The 14,999-nt window shown below is 53.8% G+C and overlaps 5 protein-coding genes across 5 annotated transcripts; 2 read left to right on the plus strand and 3 right to left on the minus strand.

The window, feature by feature from the left end:
- Positions 1-154: 154 nt before the first annotated feature.
- On the plus strand, positions 155-1,719 carry J4E85_005040 (uncharacterized protein; the record flags this gene model as incomplete). The annotated part of the gene is made up of 2 exons (XM_051469290.1): positions 155-1,079; positions 1,280-1,719. The coding sequence occupies 2 exons, from the start codon at positions 155-157 to the stop codon at positions 1,717-1,719; spliced, it is 1,365 nt and encodes a 454-aa protein (XP_051327505.1).
- A 1,620-nt stretch (positions 1,720-3,339) lies between these two features.
- J4E85_005041 (uncharacterized protein) lies at positions 3,340-7,380 on the minus strand (the record flags this gene model as incomplete). Its single annotated transcript, XM_051469291.1, has 3 exons — positions 3,340-4,732; positions 4,900-7,003; positions 7,137-7,380. The coding sequence occupies 3 exons, from the start codon at positions 7,378-7,380 to the stop codon at positions 3,340-3,342; spliced, it is 3,741 nt and encodes a 1,246-aa protein (XP_051327506.1).
- Positions 7,381-7,729: 349 nt separating this feature from the next.
- J4E85_005042 (uncharacterized protein) lies at positions 7,730-10,089 on the plus strand (the record flags this gene model as incomplete). Its single annotated transcript, XM_051469292.1, has 3 exons — positions 7,730-8,244; positions 8,294-9,068; positions 9,121-10,089. 3 exons carry the CDS (start codon positions 7,730-7,732, stop codon positions 10,087-10,089), a joined length of 2,259 nt encoding a protein of 752 aa, XP_051327507.1.
- Positions 10,090-10,476: 387 nt separating this feature from the next.
- On the minus strand, positions 10,477-12,498 carry J4E85_005043 (uncharacterized protein; the record flags this gene model as incomplete). Its single annotated transcript, XM_051469293.1, has 1 exon — positions 10,477-12,498. The coding sequence occupies one exon, from the start codon at positions 12,496-12,498 to the stop codon at positions 10,477-10,479; it is 2,022 nt and encodes a 673-aa protein (XP_051327508.1).
- A 453-nt stretch (positions 12,499-12,951) lies between these two features.
- Positions 12,952-13,896, minus strand: J4E85_005044 (uncharacterized protein; the record flags this gene model as incomplete). Its single annotated transcript, XM_051469294.1, has 1 exon — positions 12,952-13,896. One exon carries the CDS (start codon positions 13,894-13,896, stop codon positions 12,952-12,954), a length of 945 nt encoding a protein of 314 aa, XP_051327509.1.
- Between the last annotated feature and the right edge of the window lie 1,103 nt (positions 13,897-14,999).

Consider the following 14,999-nt stretch of genomic DNA (forward strand, 5'->3'; position numbering starts at 1 on the left):
TTCAGATGCACATCATTCACATTGCCACAGTACTGAAGGCTCGAAAACATGTCACCGCACCTGCAACCTCAGCAATGGCAATCTGGACTTGTACACAATCCCGCCGCTCAAAGTCCACAGTGCGACTACATTCTTATCTATCCAGCTGCTCGATATGGCAGCAGGCCCGCTACACCTGCAACAACCCGGACCGATACCCCTATATGTCCTTCTCGTTCTCGTTGTCGGCATCTGCTGCTACTTCTTCTTCATAGGCACTGCCGCAGTACGGCTTTGGTTCTACAAAGGCGCCCTCGGCCCCGCCCCAGAGAAGTTCATCGTCATCAGAAACGAGCCTCAGGAAGAAGATCACCATGCAGCGCCAATCCACAGCAAACACAACGAGCTCGGAACAAGCGCTGAAACCCTAAGGAAGCGGCGCATGACCGTCTTCACCCACGACTCCTTATCAGCACCGACAGAGACCATAGCACACAGCACCGCGTTCTCCGCCCGAAACCTCTCCACCGCCACAACAACAGTCAACCTCCAAGACATCTCAGACATCTCAGACCTAAGCTCCTTCACAAACCCCCAAACACGAGCCTACCTAGCCGAAGAACGCCGCATCTCGCGCATGCCCGCCTTCGACGCCGACGACTGCGGAACAGGCGACTACTTCCCAGACATACCGCTTACAAACCGGCCCATAGAATCCACAGCCCTACATTTCAACGCCCTCTCCCCTTCACACTTCGGTCTCACACCCACACCCCGCAGCAACTGGCTCACCATCTCCCCCCAATACATCGAATACCACGCCGCACGCACCCACCTCCTCGCGCGCAACCGCTCATCCTGCATCCATGTCACCCCCGAGGGCGAACGCGCATGTCGCGAACTACTACAGGAAGTCACGTCTTTCCTTGTGGAGATGTATCCGCACCAATTCCGTTTCCTGACGAAGACGCGCAGGAAGCATGTGCTCAATGAGCTTACGAGAGAGGATTTCGAAATAGAGCATGGCCTGGAATGTCATCCGTTGGAAGTAGTTGCTAGGTTATGTGCGGAGGATTTCATGGTTTGGGGAAGGAGTGAGAGTACGTTGAATTGGTATTTACAAGCTGCTACGACGCTGTTTCCGAGCGGGTATGTTGTAAGTCCGTATATGGGGAAGACGGTTGATGTTGTGGTTGGTGGGGAGGGGAAGGGGAAACCACCGATGATACCTTGGTCCAGTCAGTCAACACCCCTGTCCCTTGAAACAGTTGAATGACGGAAACTAACATGCCCCTCACAGACCTCCCCTCAATCCTCAAACTCACCCTCCCAACACTCTCCCCTTACTCCTCCACCGGCCCCCTATCCCACACGCAAACCTTCATCCAAACCCGGCCCCTCCGCGCAACTCTCGCCTCAACCCTCCACATCCCGCGGCCCATGGACTTTTTCGCCGGCCACATAGCTGATCTGCAGCCTACTGAACTGCTCGTGCGTACAGAAACGCAGATGTATGCGCGTTTACCTAAATCAGGTGCTGTCATTGTGACCACGCGGACAAGCACCGAGACGCTAAGTGAGATGAAAGACAGGATGACGATGAGGGAGAAAGAGGCGTTTTTGAAGGAGATAGGGGAGTGGGGAGAGGAGGAGGCGAGGGTTAAAGGGAAGGATTTGTGGATTGGGGTTGTGGAACGGTGTTTGAAAGGTTTGTTATTCCGAGTTGGGATTGCTGGTTGAATAGCGTAAGCTGACGAATTTGTGGACAGGGCAGAAAGCGTTTAGGGACGATGTAACGGTTTATAGTAGGGTGTCGGTGATGGGAGGGATTAAAGGCTGAGGCTGAGACGGACAGTGGGCGACGTTTGGAGCTTGAGGCAATATGCTGTTGAGTGTGATATCGCACTAGCGGTAGTCGTATGAGGACGTATGACTATGTAAGCTATCCTAAAGACGACGTACATTCCAAACAAATCACACTACACAAATACAAAACCTCATCACTGTATCCGTTTTCTGCAAGTAGCGAGGTGGCTTTGTATCACAAGACGCCTCAGTGGTGCGAATCCCAAATCGCTACCACACAATTTCCGCAACAGTGGAGCACGGAAAAAACATTTCCTCGCGCACAAAATTCCAAATTGAACACTCTTCAGACACCATATCTCACACAAACGAAAGATGGCGTACGCAATCCCTTCCAGTTCCCTCAGCACGACAGCAGCAACAGCAGCAACAGCAGCAACAGCAGCAACAGCAGCAACAGCAGCAACAGCAGCAACATCCGCTCCCTGGCTAACAGAACACCCGAAATCGAACCTCACCAATATATCCTCCGTGACAATAACCAGCATGTTCACTCCAACATCCATATCCAACTACGCATCCCCACCGTCAACCACACCCCTCCTCCCCTCCCCACCCCCCACACAACCCACCAACCTCACCTGCCTTCTCCTCCCCCCCTCCTACGACCCCCTCCCCCCAGTCGAAAACACCCCATATACCTTCTCCACCTGGCCTCAAATCCGGCAACCCGCTCTCACCGCCCTCACACCAGAGCGCTACAGTCTGTCTTTCCAAGACCTCAACGCTTCGTATGTCGGAAGTGGGTATCTGGGACATTACGAATTGCGGGCGTATGATGCGGGGGAATGCGCGAGGAGGTGTGATGGGTGGGGTGTGAATGGATCGGAGCGGGAGGGATTTACAGGATCCTCCAACCCGTCTTCGTCTGAACAAACGCCGCCATCCGGTCTTCCAACACCACCACCATCCCCACCACCATCCCCCCACCCCCAAATCTGCGCCGGCTTCAACCTCTACTTCGAGCGCTCACCATCCATCCACCTCGGTCCGAACTGCAGAGACGCAGCCAGCCGGACGATAATAAAATGTGCGCTGTGGGGCGAGGGGGTCGAGGAGGAAGGAGCCACGAACACCGGGTATACGGAGTGGGACTTCAACGTTGTTATTGCGGGGTCGAATGGGTATAGACTGGGTGAGGAAGATGTCAAGAGCGTTGCCTGGAGGACACGGAGTGGAGGGTTGATGGCGATTTCGGTGGCTGTTGTGCTGGGATGGTTGGTCATTGGGTTTTGATGACGGAGACAAAGTCATGCCGGTAGCTGACAGTGACACAGTAGGAAGCACCACCGGTTCAGACTCATGTCATAATTGAACGCAGCTGAAGAGGACTCTCGGGTATCATTTGGGTCTATTGTGACCTACGTTCCTATGTACAAATACAATTACTGCTCCCCATTCATCAAAAAGACGCTAGAAGCGCGGGTTATAAGTACCAACCGCTTTTCATGGCCCGTATTTCCAAACGCCGTAATGTGCACAAACATGCTTCTACTAGAAGGCATAGAGACCCCGCATGTTCCAGATCGCTTCATCAATCATGCTGGGGGTCCATTCCGCACCCGTCATCTGCCCAGCGATGCTCTCCCGCTTGTCGCGTGACAGTACTAAGAAGCGCTCGATCAGATCGCCATCAATGACACTCTTGACCGGTGCAAAGTAGCTGCGGAAGGCGAGATGATCCCGGCCAGACAACGGCTTATCGTCCGACCGAAGTTGAAGCTCCAGTTGCTGGAACATCTTGTGTTGTCGGCGGGAGTTGAAGGGGATGAGTGCACCAAGAGTGCCTTGAAGACCGGCCCAGAATATGATGCGCTCACCACCAGACAGGAGAACCGTCTTTTGTATCGAGACAGGAATGTCGTTTGTGAAGTAGTGTGCGATGAGGTCAAGACGGTTCGGTGTACCGCCCAGGTAGCCCTTGTCTACTAATAGGTCGGAGCCGTCGGGCGATTCGTCTGAAGACTCGGAAACTTTCTGAGGGCAGCGCACGAGCCAGATATTACCGAACTTGTCACCACCGACTGTGGTATCGTAGTCCAGCATTTCTGATGCGGAGGTATGACGGGCGATGGTGTCATCTACAAAAGGAATGAGACGGTTGGGGTGGACTTGGTCCTTGTGTACAACGTAGGTGACGGATTGCGCCTGGTCGGAAACAACAAGTCGACTGCCTTGAGTCTTGAGATCGGTGATACGTGTCGCTACGCAGTTCGGAGCCTGAGCTTTACGAAGGACCGACTTCATACCACAGTCGTAAAGACACAGGTGACGACCAACACCAGCGATGAGCTTTCCCTTGAAAGCCAGTAGCGCTAGAGGTGGATCGCTGACCTCGGTCTCGTGGAAGAACTCCAACTCGCGGCCAGTGGGGTTAATCTTGTACACCTGTATAGAAGCAGATGTGTATTTGAAGGGATTGAAGCTCAAGTCTTTAGCAGTACCGACAGCTAGGAAAGCTTCGTCACCGCGGCTCTCAAAGAAGACTAAAGCAGCACTGACAAGTGACTGGTTGCCGTTGAGCTCCACTGTGTGGGTGACGGTCTTCTCGCTCACAGGGTCGACCACTTGGATGCAAGAGGCCCAGCTGCCTTGAGCCCTTGGGTATCCAAAGTCGATCGCCGGGAGTTCATCGCCATTGGCATCCTCAGTCTCCATGGAGCCGTTGGTGCCGTCAGTCTCTTCCATCTTCACACCAGCCTCTTCCTTCTTTACACCAGCATGTGCTATCAGCTGCTGGCGTCTATCGGCGCTGATAGTGTTGTTATCGCTCTCGATCACGTAGAAGACACCCTGGTCGTGCCATCCGACCATCTTCCTGGGGGTGTACTTGAGTGGGATGTTCTCGTAGGTCGTGTTGTCCGTCAAGTCGTTGAAGGTGAAGATTCTGTTTCGTTAGCAACTGTTCATTCCTTTTGTAGTTTTGACAAATATGAGTTGGTAACTGCTTTCAGTAGGAACAATTGGAAATTTTGTTTCAGCCTCATCTTGATTCGACGGTAGGAAACATATTTTCATCATTGCAGTTGGAGCGAAAGAAATAGGGGTGCTTACCGTAACTCATTAGCGCTGACGCAGATGATTCCCTTGAACTGAGAACCATCAAAGTTCCAAGCGGACTTGAAAGGGATGTAGTTCAAGGGTGTCAGCTGCAATACGCCGGTCCTGGGATGGGTGTAGCCTAGCCATGGCCTTGAGGTCATTGCAAGGATAGCAGGTTCGCCGGCAACAGTCACCTTCGCAAACTTGATAGGCTCGGGACCAAGGAAGCGCCTCCGGGTGTCACCGATGTCTCCAGTCATCTCATCCAGTACTGATCGAATGTATACACCGCTTCGAAGACCAATGTGCAAGAACTGGCTGTATCCACGGGGCGACTTGTCTGTCATGAGGTTGATAGTCAGGTCGCTCGGCGGTGATGTAAGAGCTTGAACAGAGATGCTTCGTAGGATGTTGCCTTCCATGTCAGGACTCAGATTGAATATCCGGACAGTCTGGTCGCTGCAGCCGACAGCCAAGAAGAAAGCTCGCACGCTACCCTCCGGGACATCGGGCATCGCCAGGCAGTTGATGGTGCTGTCCAGGGCAATCTCCTCCTCGGCCATGGCAAGTGAACCATCGGAGTCGCACTCAAAGTACAAGATCTGGCCTGAACTCAGCGCGATGGCAACCTGTCGGTTGTTGGTGGCGCAGGCTACGATGGTACGATGGGCTGGGGGTTGCCAATCAGTCAAACTAGCATGTGTCGCGCTCGCATCTTCGTTGGGAAACTGGATACCCTGAATGTGGCGGATACCCTTGGGATGGATCTGGATGATACAGTCCTCACCAAATTGTTGCACACCGAGCGTGTTCGTATCTGGGAGGAAGCCAGTGTTAGAGGCTTCCTCGACATCATCGCCGATTTTCAGAACTAATGTTCTGCTGTGAAGGCACATGACGATGAGGGTGTCAGTCTCGTCTTCGCTGGTGAGCTTTGTAGTCCAAACATCTGACGCGTTTTGCGGCAAAGGCGACTCGATGAGGTCCAAAACCTCTAGAGCATTCCTGGTGGTGCGGAACGAACTTCGGCCTCCTGTGCCATTGATCGTGTAAACCTGTGGCGCGTCTTCGAGGGCAGGGTTGGCAACCTCCATACCCATGATTGGGTTCAGACTGGCCATCGACTCTACCGCTGTGAGGTTGACCAGGGCTCGAGGCTTGAAGAAAGGAGGCGCGAAAGCAGTCTCCGGATCGACAGGGAACTGGTCGCTCTCGAACACGGGGTCCTCTGTCTCGTCTCCCAATGACTCGAGCTCGTACAGGATGCGGTCCCCAGATTCGCAGGCAGCATACACGAAACCTGCCCTGAGAATGCAGATGCTGGTGACGACAGGAATAGTATCAAAGTACTTGATCTTAATCTTGTCGACTGTGCCATTTGTTGCTTCCACGGTAAGCTTGAAGACATCGCCGTCCTCTGTTTGTAGGAGGTAGAAGAAATCGCCGCCCTTCAGAGAGTACAGGGTACCGGCAACAATCATGCGCTTACGGTTGGGGTCTTCGGTCGCTCCCTCACGGCGGGGGATAGCCAGTCGGTGGACACTCGATTTGTTGTTGAAGATACGGCGGTAGGTGATGCTGTCTTCTCCACAGCACAGGACACCGCTTGGAGCATTTGGACCACCGGGTACTCGGAAAAGGGTATTGGCGGTCCGATCAACTGGCTCTGACCATTTCCGGACGATGTGGTTCAGACCAAGGTCCAGCTCGTAGTATACCAGCTCCTTCTTGATCTCGTCATACGCCTCGCCGGTAGGATCGGTCTCGGAGTTGGAGTAGTCCACCTCGAGAGTAGCGAACATGGGGTTGTCGTATCCGACATCAAGCCCGATGAGGCAGTACACTAGCGTCTGTGGCTTGTGTGCCTCTAGCGGTGAGGAGATGGCAATGTCCGTCTGGCCACTTCGAGTGAGAATGTAGACAAGCTTGTTCTTCTCCGTCGAGGCAATCATGATAGCGCGCCCTTTCGGATCGGCTGCCAGATACTCGCCCGGCACTACGCGTCGTATTCCAGACTTGCCGAACGTCTCGAAGTGGACCGTCTTGAAGGTGTGCTCATCGGGCATGTACTCATACGTGACTAACCGTCCTGAATCGGTGGTTATGACGATATGGTCTGACGGAGTCAGCAGAGGTTCTTGTTAATTGCAATCCAGTCCACCGCGGGCTCAGTGAGCTGGGAGCTCGGAGGTGTCGTGTGCTTTGAAAATCACTATACTGCTTGTAGCGGGGAAGTAGGACTGACATACCTTTGGTTCCGCCCGCGATCCTGAACTTGGCGATGCGGCGAATGATGCCAAAGACATCCTGCGAGTAGAGCTCTTGGAAGCCCTTCTGCCGCCGCGAGACCTCCAGGATAGCTAGCCGTGAGCCGCTCGCTGTGAGGATTTGCTGCTTTCCGTTTCCGAGAAAGTCGCCGGAGATGGCGTCCTGTGTGGCTGTGGGCTGTTTGACCGTCAAGGCGTACAGGGACATGGAAGAGAAGCTCGTCATGATGGGCGGCGGTGGGCGCTGGCCCAGTTACTCTCGTCGCGTCGAGGTCTTGAGCGCGTGTGGGAAAAGTTCAAAATTAAGTCGCGACAATCGAATGTAATGCTCGAGCTTGCAGAGTGCAGTGCGCGCCGGTGTCAGGCAGCGCGGCTGAAGAGTTGCGGGCGCAAGTTGTCGAGGCTCGTGAGAAAGATTTACGCGCGAAGAGGCCAGAGCTTCTCGGCCTAGTGTCGGTCCGCCCTGGCCAATTGGTGGGATGGGCCCCACTAAAATTTCATGTCGCAAAGTCCTCGAAGGCGCATACAGACGACGCTCTCGATAACTGATACAGTCACGACACCGTATATACACCATGAAGCGCAAAGTTGGCGCCCTAGAGAAGCTCGAGTCGGACCATGCGGCACTCCGGTTCAAGCTGAAGCGAGACCCCCAATCGTACAGAGACGACTTCGAGCAGCAGTACCAGCAGTACCGAACCCTTCTCGACCTGTTCCTTGCCGACCCCAGCACCTCAGACAGTGGTCTGGTTGCGCTGAAGGATCTTATTGAGTTCGTTTCGCACACTTCGGACCTCTACCCCGATGTCGCATCCGAGTTCCCCAGGGATCTCGAGCTTCTGCTCACCCACCATGAGGTACTTGAGTATGATCTGAGGGACAAGATCGTCGGCGCATACTGCTTGCTCAAGCGGAAGGAAGTCATAGACTCGGTCAAACTCCTCAACACACTGTTCCCGCTCCTTGTGGCGACGAACAGCAAGAGTCTGCGACAATTGCTCTATACCAAGATTATCTCAGATCTACGTTCGTCCAACGCGAAGACTGTGAACCACAAGCTCAACAAGTCTATGCAAACGGCACTTTACAAGTACGCAGTATCCTCTCAATGCTTGGCGTTCCCAACTAACCGTCCCAAGTCTCTTAGAATCCGACACCTCCTCGCCGAAGGGTCTCTGGGCCGTGAAGATCACCAGAGAGTTGTGGAAACGACAGATATGGACAGATGCGCGCGCCGTAGAGGTCATGCGACTGGCAGCACTGAGCGACAACGAAAAGACCATCTCGGGCGGCCTCAGGTTCTTCCTCGGTGGTGATCAGGAGCGAGAAGCCGCCGCAGAGGAAAGCAGCGATGACGACAACGATGTGGACATTGGAAAGCTGAAGCACGCGGCCGGAATCAACAAGAAGAGCAAGAAGAAGGCGCGCGACATCAAGTCCGCAGCTGTGTCTCTCAAGAAGAAGGCAAAGAAGAAGAATGCACCCCACCCCCTCAACTTCAGTGCGCTACACCTTCTCCACGATCCTCAAGGCTTCGCCGAAACCGTCTTCTCAAAGCACATCCAGAACACCAAGAACAAGCTTGCTCTCGAGACAAAGCTACTGGCACTGCAGCTTGTCACTCGCCTCGTTGGATTACATCAGCTCACAGTCCTTCCGCTATACTCATACTTCTTGAAGCACCTCACTCCTCGGCAAGCCTCAGTCACCACTTACTTGGCGTGCTTAGCGCAAGCGACACATTCATATGTACCGCCAGACGTACTTGAGCCACTTGTGCAGAAGATCGCGAACGAGTTCGTGTCAGAAGCCTCAGCCTCTGAGGTCGCGGCAGCAGGTCTGAATTCCATTCGTGAGATCTGCGCTCGTCAGCCATTGGCCATGACAGATACTCTGCTTCAAGACTTGGTCATGGTAAGTTGGCTCCTTGAAATCCGATGCCATACTCTATACTAACGCTTATTAGTACCGCAAATCAAAAGACAAGGGCACAATGATGGCCGCCAAAGGTCTGCTCTCCCTCTACCGCGAGGTCGGCGCCGACCTCCTCAAGAAACGCGATCGTGGCAAGGACGCGACAATGGGTATCCGCGCTGGTACTATCAAAGAACGTCGCTATGGTGAAGAAGCTATTGGAGAGGTTGAGGGCATCGAGTTGCTCGAGAAATGGAAGGAAGAGGAGCGCAGGAAGAAGCTCATAGAGGCTGGTCTGGATCCCGACGCCGACAACGGCGACGTCGACCTCGACGACGAAGACGACTGGAAGAAGTGGGACGTGGAGAGCGAGGGCGACAGCGACGACTCAGGCGGCTGGATCAACGTCGAAAGCGACGGCGAAGACATCCAAATCAGCGACTCTGAAGACGAAAAGGACAAGAAGGAACGCCCCGCAAAGAAAGCCAAGCTCGACAGCGCCACCCCCGGCCCATCAACAGACGACAAAGAAAACTCCAAGAGCGCCGAACCAGAAACCAAGTCCCTCTCCAAACTCCTCACAACCACCATCCTCACCCCCGCCGACCTAAAACAACTCCAAGCCCTCCGCGCCTCCAGCACAATAACCTCCACCCTCGCCGGCTCCTCCAAGCGCGCCCAGCTCCTCGCCGCCCGCCACGCCGACGAAGCCATCACCGCCGAGACCATCGAGCTCGCCGCCAAAATCGGCAAGAAGAACACCAAGGAAGAGAAGATTGCTCTTGCCAGGGCCGACCGCGAGACGAACCACACGTCTAAAGCGGCGAAGCACCAGGCCAAGAAGGTGGAAGAGGGCAAGAGTACGACGAACAAGGAGAAGGCGCGTAAGAAGAATTTCCTCATGACGCTGGGTAAGGCGAGGTTTAAGAATAAGCGCAGTTTGGGGGATGTTAAGAGGACGATGCAGGGGCATGTGGAGAGGAAGAAGAGGGGTGGTAAGAGGGGGAATAAGGGAAATTAAGTGGGGTTGTTGAGGTGTGCGTAGATGAGAGTCTCAGTGGGCTAAGCATTGTTATGTGTATCAGGTGGACCGAAAATGGCATCGTCTTTCATGGCAGACGAATGGAAAAAAGGAAAAGTAACTTGATACCCAGATAGTATATGGATCATGAAACATGCAACATGAGTTGTCCCGTTCCTAAGTAGTCCTAGGATCTGGCGTGTTGTCTGAAATCGCACCTTGAACGCCCAGCCCGCCTTCTTTTCGCCACTTGCCCATGGTAACCATACAAGGGAATGCTGTCCCCCATACATCGAACATACATGTACATTCTGTTCAGATGTTCCTCAACTCCACAGTAGACACCCGCTCTCTGCGCACCTCTCACACGCATGCTGCCCAGCCCACTCACTCATCCACAGTCTGTGTCGGGACATTTTCTGCTTCTCTTTCTCCACCATCTGCGGCAGCCCGTCGTTCAAAGCGAAATACCGGTCTTCGGGTACTGAAATTACCCGAGCTTTCACTGTGGAAGCTGCTTGAAGCATCGCCTTTACCGGAGACTTGGAGTTTGCCGTGCTCGGAGCTGGGTACAGATCGTAGAGGGGTGATGTGCTTGCTGTGGGAAGAAGTATGCTTGCTGTTGTCGTGTCGAGACGAAGCGTCATCCTTGGTAGTTGGTGTGACTGGAAAGCTGACGGAGCGGGGAGATAGTTTTGTGGGAGTTCTCTGGACTTTGGATGGAGTAAACGGGTGACTCGTGTAGCTTATAGTCGCGGGGATGTCCTTGGCCCCCGTCGACAACTGTTCAGATGTCTGTGGTGCTCCGCGGAGAATAGGTGTGATGGGAATACCCTTGTGCCTCGTTGACGTTGCTCCCGGGTCCGAGATCGACTGTGGTGGGGTTTCGACGACAGCGTTGTCTGCGCTCGCTTTTCCCTGGATGGGATGACGAGACGTCGTTGCACTCGGAAGTATGTTCGTGGGATCAGCTATCCTTCCATTAGAGGTGCTCGCCACCGGCGACGATTGAGGTACAGCCGCGAACGCGTCCGCAACACCATGTCCTGTCCCATCTTGCCAGATGTCGGCATCAGCAGAAAGAGCCTGACGCACTGTATGGTCCTTCTCATCCTGAACCTTCATAGCGGGAGTGATGATAGGCTGTGAGTGGGTCGCCAGACTGACAGTACCGTCACCGTTATTCTTCGTTCTCTTGCGCGAGCTCTGTGATTCAACCTCCATCCAAGCACTCATATATTGATTCTGGATCTGAACCATCATCGATATATCGTTCTGTAAACCCTTCTTGTCTGTAGAGTGAGGATAGACTTGTAGCAAGGATGTGATAAGTGAGGTGTGCTCGATGAGGTGACTGACGAGGAGGTTGGGATCTGGGTCTCGATGTACCGTTGGCGTGTGATTCCTATGTTGGTCAACGTTGCGTGCCCTGGATACAGGCGTGGCATTCGATTGAGTAGTTGGACGGCTCGATTGCGGTCGAGCATGCCGCTGGTGATCTCTGACTTCATCATCGTTGGTTACAGCAAGGTCAGCATCGGCGAGCTTCCTCTTCTGTGGCGAAGGTCGTGAGTACTCTTGGATGTGATGGACAGCTCTCCTACGGAGCGAGTCCTCGTTCTGAGAGGGAACCATTGGCAAGACGTATGTGTTAGAAGGAACTTGGACATGATAGTGTTGCGCATATGATTGTTGGTGTTGTGGCGCGTGTTGCGCAAGAACCGGCGCGGAGAGTGGGTATTGTACTTCGAAAGGTACGTTGAGCGTGTGTCGGCCCCACGCTGCGTTTGAACTGATGTCAGGCGCGGCAGTGATTTTCGCGCTCATCATGCGATAGATATCATGGCTCTGGTGCCCGGTGAATGTGCTACCGTTCGCAGGCATGGCTGCTAGTGCTGGTCTGGAGACACCGTAACTGTATAGTTCCCTATATCCGTTGCCGATGAACTGATGCGGTTCCAACAGCTTTTTGTGTTTCTGTCTGCGCTTCGGGGCTCGCGTTGCTCGCCTTGGAGGTGATGGATCCTCGTTGACGATGATGGGGTTGTGGCTGCTGCCGCTCATGTTCGCGAAAGGCCTAGGTGCGAGTCTTCGCAGGGCGGAGGAGACAGTTCGATCGGTGGGATCAGTTGAGCCTTGTCGTTTTTTCGGCGTCGTGATGGTGAGTACCACTGGAGATTCGCCGGTACTCGGGGATGTGAGACTGAGATCATGCTCACTAATGTTGCCGAAGAGCGCCATTCTGGGAGGAGTGTCTGGCACTCTTCGATCGTCCGGAGCTTTCACAACCTTCTTGACGCTGGGAACGATGATATGTATGGTGTCGCTCGCCTGTCGGAGCGGTCTGGGCCGTCCAATACCAGCCGTGGCCGGCTCTGCGTTTGCAGTGCCTCGCCGAGTGGACACCATGATGTTCAATGTTTGTCCTAGTTCGTCAGACCTTCACCGCTCAGTTAATTTCAAATTCTCCTCACCAGTTCCTAACTATCACGTCGCCGAAATGGTACAGCGCTGTGCCGGATTAGGGTGGTGAAGATGAGAACGTGATCACTGGCGACGCTCTTTTTGCGTCCGCGAGATGGAGCGAACCCGACGACGATAGCGGCGAAGGCGAGAATGAAGAGCGAAGTGATGAGTCGCAAACAAAGTTATGATGTTGCCTACATGTATGTAGAAGGTGCACTATGTGTGGGAAGGGACATCCACTGCTTGAGAGGAAGGCGCGACGCACCGCGATCAACAGCAAGAGCGAAATCTCAGCATAACACATCGTAAACGAATACAAGTAAAACAAACGACGAGCGAGAAAAGAAAGACAACGATACCTCATGCGCTCGCTGTTGATGCTTCGCGCGCCAGCTCTCATCCTGCGGTCAGAAACGCGCGAAGTTTAACCAGCTCTTCCACATCTTCCCCATCATTAACGACGCGATTGATAGCACCATCATCCCAAGCGATGCCATGCCAAAGCAGCACACCCATATCTCTCATCACTCTCACGTCGCCCATTCGAGCTTCCAGCTCCGGTACGGCGTCGATCAAGCGCGACCAAAAAAGCTCACGAAGTTGCGTCGCACCGTTGAGGTAGTTCCACGTGAGCGCAGATCCGGGGAGAGATGTTGTCATGTTTCCAAGGAGATGCTCGAGTCCGTATAGGCAGGTCCCGAAAGGTAAGTACTCCGCCTCCGCCCAGTCTACCAGGCCTGTGATCTCCCAGGTGTTCTGGTCAACCAGGATATTGGATGGGATGAGATCCCCGTGATTGAGTACTACTGGGTAGTCTTCCATCCGCTGTATCGCGCGCATTGTCTCTCGCGCTCTTTCGCGTAGGTACGTATCCGGTAGCTCACTAGCCAGCCTCCCAAGTCTAGAGATCATCGTTGAGCCGACTTTGCCGCGGCACTGCGCGAGCATCGATGGACGCTCATCCATGGGTGAATCTGCCCGTACCGTTCGGGTGATATCATGTACTTCCTGTGGTGAGTGCCAGCTTTGTGCAATAAGATCCGCGAAACTTGTGATGAGGCCCTCTAGTCGCTTTCCTGCACTGTCATCGAGTGAATGTCCATGCTGCTGTAATCGGCTCAGCGGCGTGCCGTCAACCTTTCTCATCTCGTATGCGCATATGCCTCTGGGTAGTGATAAATCGAGATCCTCGATGGTGGGGGCTAGTGCTGGATGCGCTGTGCTAGCAGCGCGTACAATGTTGTGGTCGAGGGCGTGCTGCGGCGGCCGAAGCTGGACGATGAGAGCAGGCTCATCTTCACAATCCACCTCTGCGGTAGCCTGATGCCGGGTGTTTTCCATCGCAAAAGCGACTTTTGGTGGCGTGACCAGAAGGGTGTAGCTACAATAACCCTGTTCGCTATACTCATCAACTTCATAGTCTCCATAGCGATCTCGCACAGCTTTCAGGCAAATATCCTTATCCTCCAAATGCAATCCGAAGCGATTCCAGAAGTTTGGGGACGTCATCGATGGTGCAACCTGAGCGTGTTTGGGATGAAGCCCAAGGACTCGAGCCCCGTCGCGAGTTTGAGGCGACGCGAATCATCCCGTCTCGCATCATCGGTGACATTCTGCCGTAAACCCTGTCGCGACAAACAAGAGAGCTAGAAGTCAAATGGTGTGTCGCACACAGTCGTGGTTCGTTGAGAGTTTGCACGTGGAAGTTGGCGTGGGAGGAAGCAACGAGGGAAGCGGGGATGTGGGGTGAACAGTCGCTCCCACGTAAGCGGACGAGGCGTCGTCGCAATCTTCTCCACTTTCCACCCATCACACCAGCCTAGTCGGAAGGTCAAACGCTAATCGACCATGGCGGAAGAGCCGACAGTGTCTCTACAGTCTGACAGGCTCCAGCCTGGCCATGACATCTTTTGCACACCCAATAACGACTCGTTCCATGCGAGTAGCCTATACTCAGAACTGGATGTCGCTCAGCAGGAGATTCGCCTTATCAAACTCTGGCCTGGTAGCGGAGACGATGTCATCGAGTGCACGCTGCTTCCGGGTGCCCCATTGCTCGACCTGAAAGGACAATATACGGCCCCATCTTACTGCGCTGGCTCTGCAAAGATTACTGAATCAATCGTCCTCAACGGTACAACCTTCAACGTGTTCGCAAACCTGGCACATGCTCTGAGAGAGGTCCGTCAATTTTGGAGCACTACATACGGTGACAGAGAATGTATACTGTGGGTTGACCAGATCTCGATAAATCAGTACGACATCAACGAGAGATCAACACAGGTGCGGTTCATGCGCGAAATCTACCAGTATGCAGAACAAGTCCTCGTCTGTCTGTCGACTAAGAAATCCGATCCGAGTGGCATGCACTGGCTTGTTCGATTAGCTAAAGACATTGGTACCGGCGAACACGATAGATTGCCAGAACGTATAAGCTCAACAAA

The sequence above is a fragment of the Alternaria conjuncta genome (assembly GCF_024043145.1).
Source record: "Alternaria conjuncta strain BMP 0040 chromosome Unknown scaffold_6, whole genome shotgun sequence".
NCBI classification, from domain to species: Eukaryota; Fungi; Ascomycota; class Dothideomycetes; order Pleosporales; family Pleosporaceae; genus Alternaria; species Alternaria conjuncta.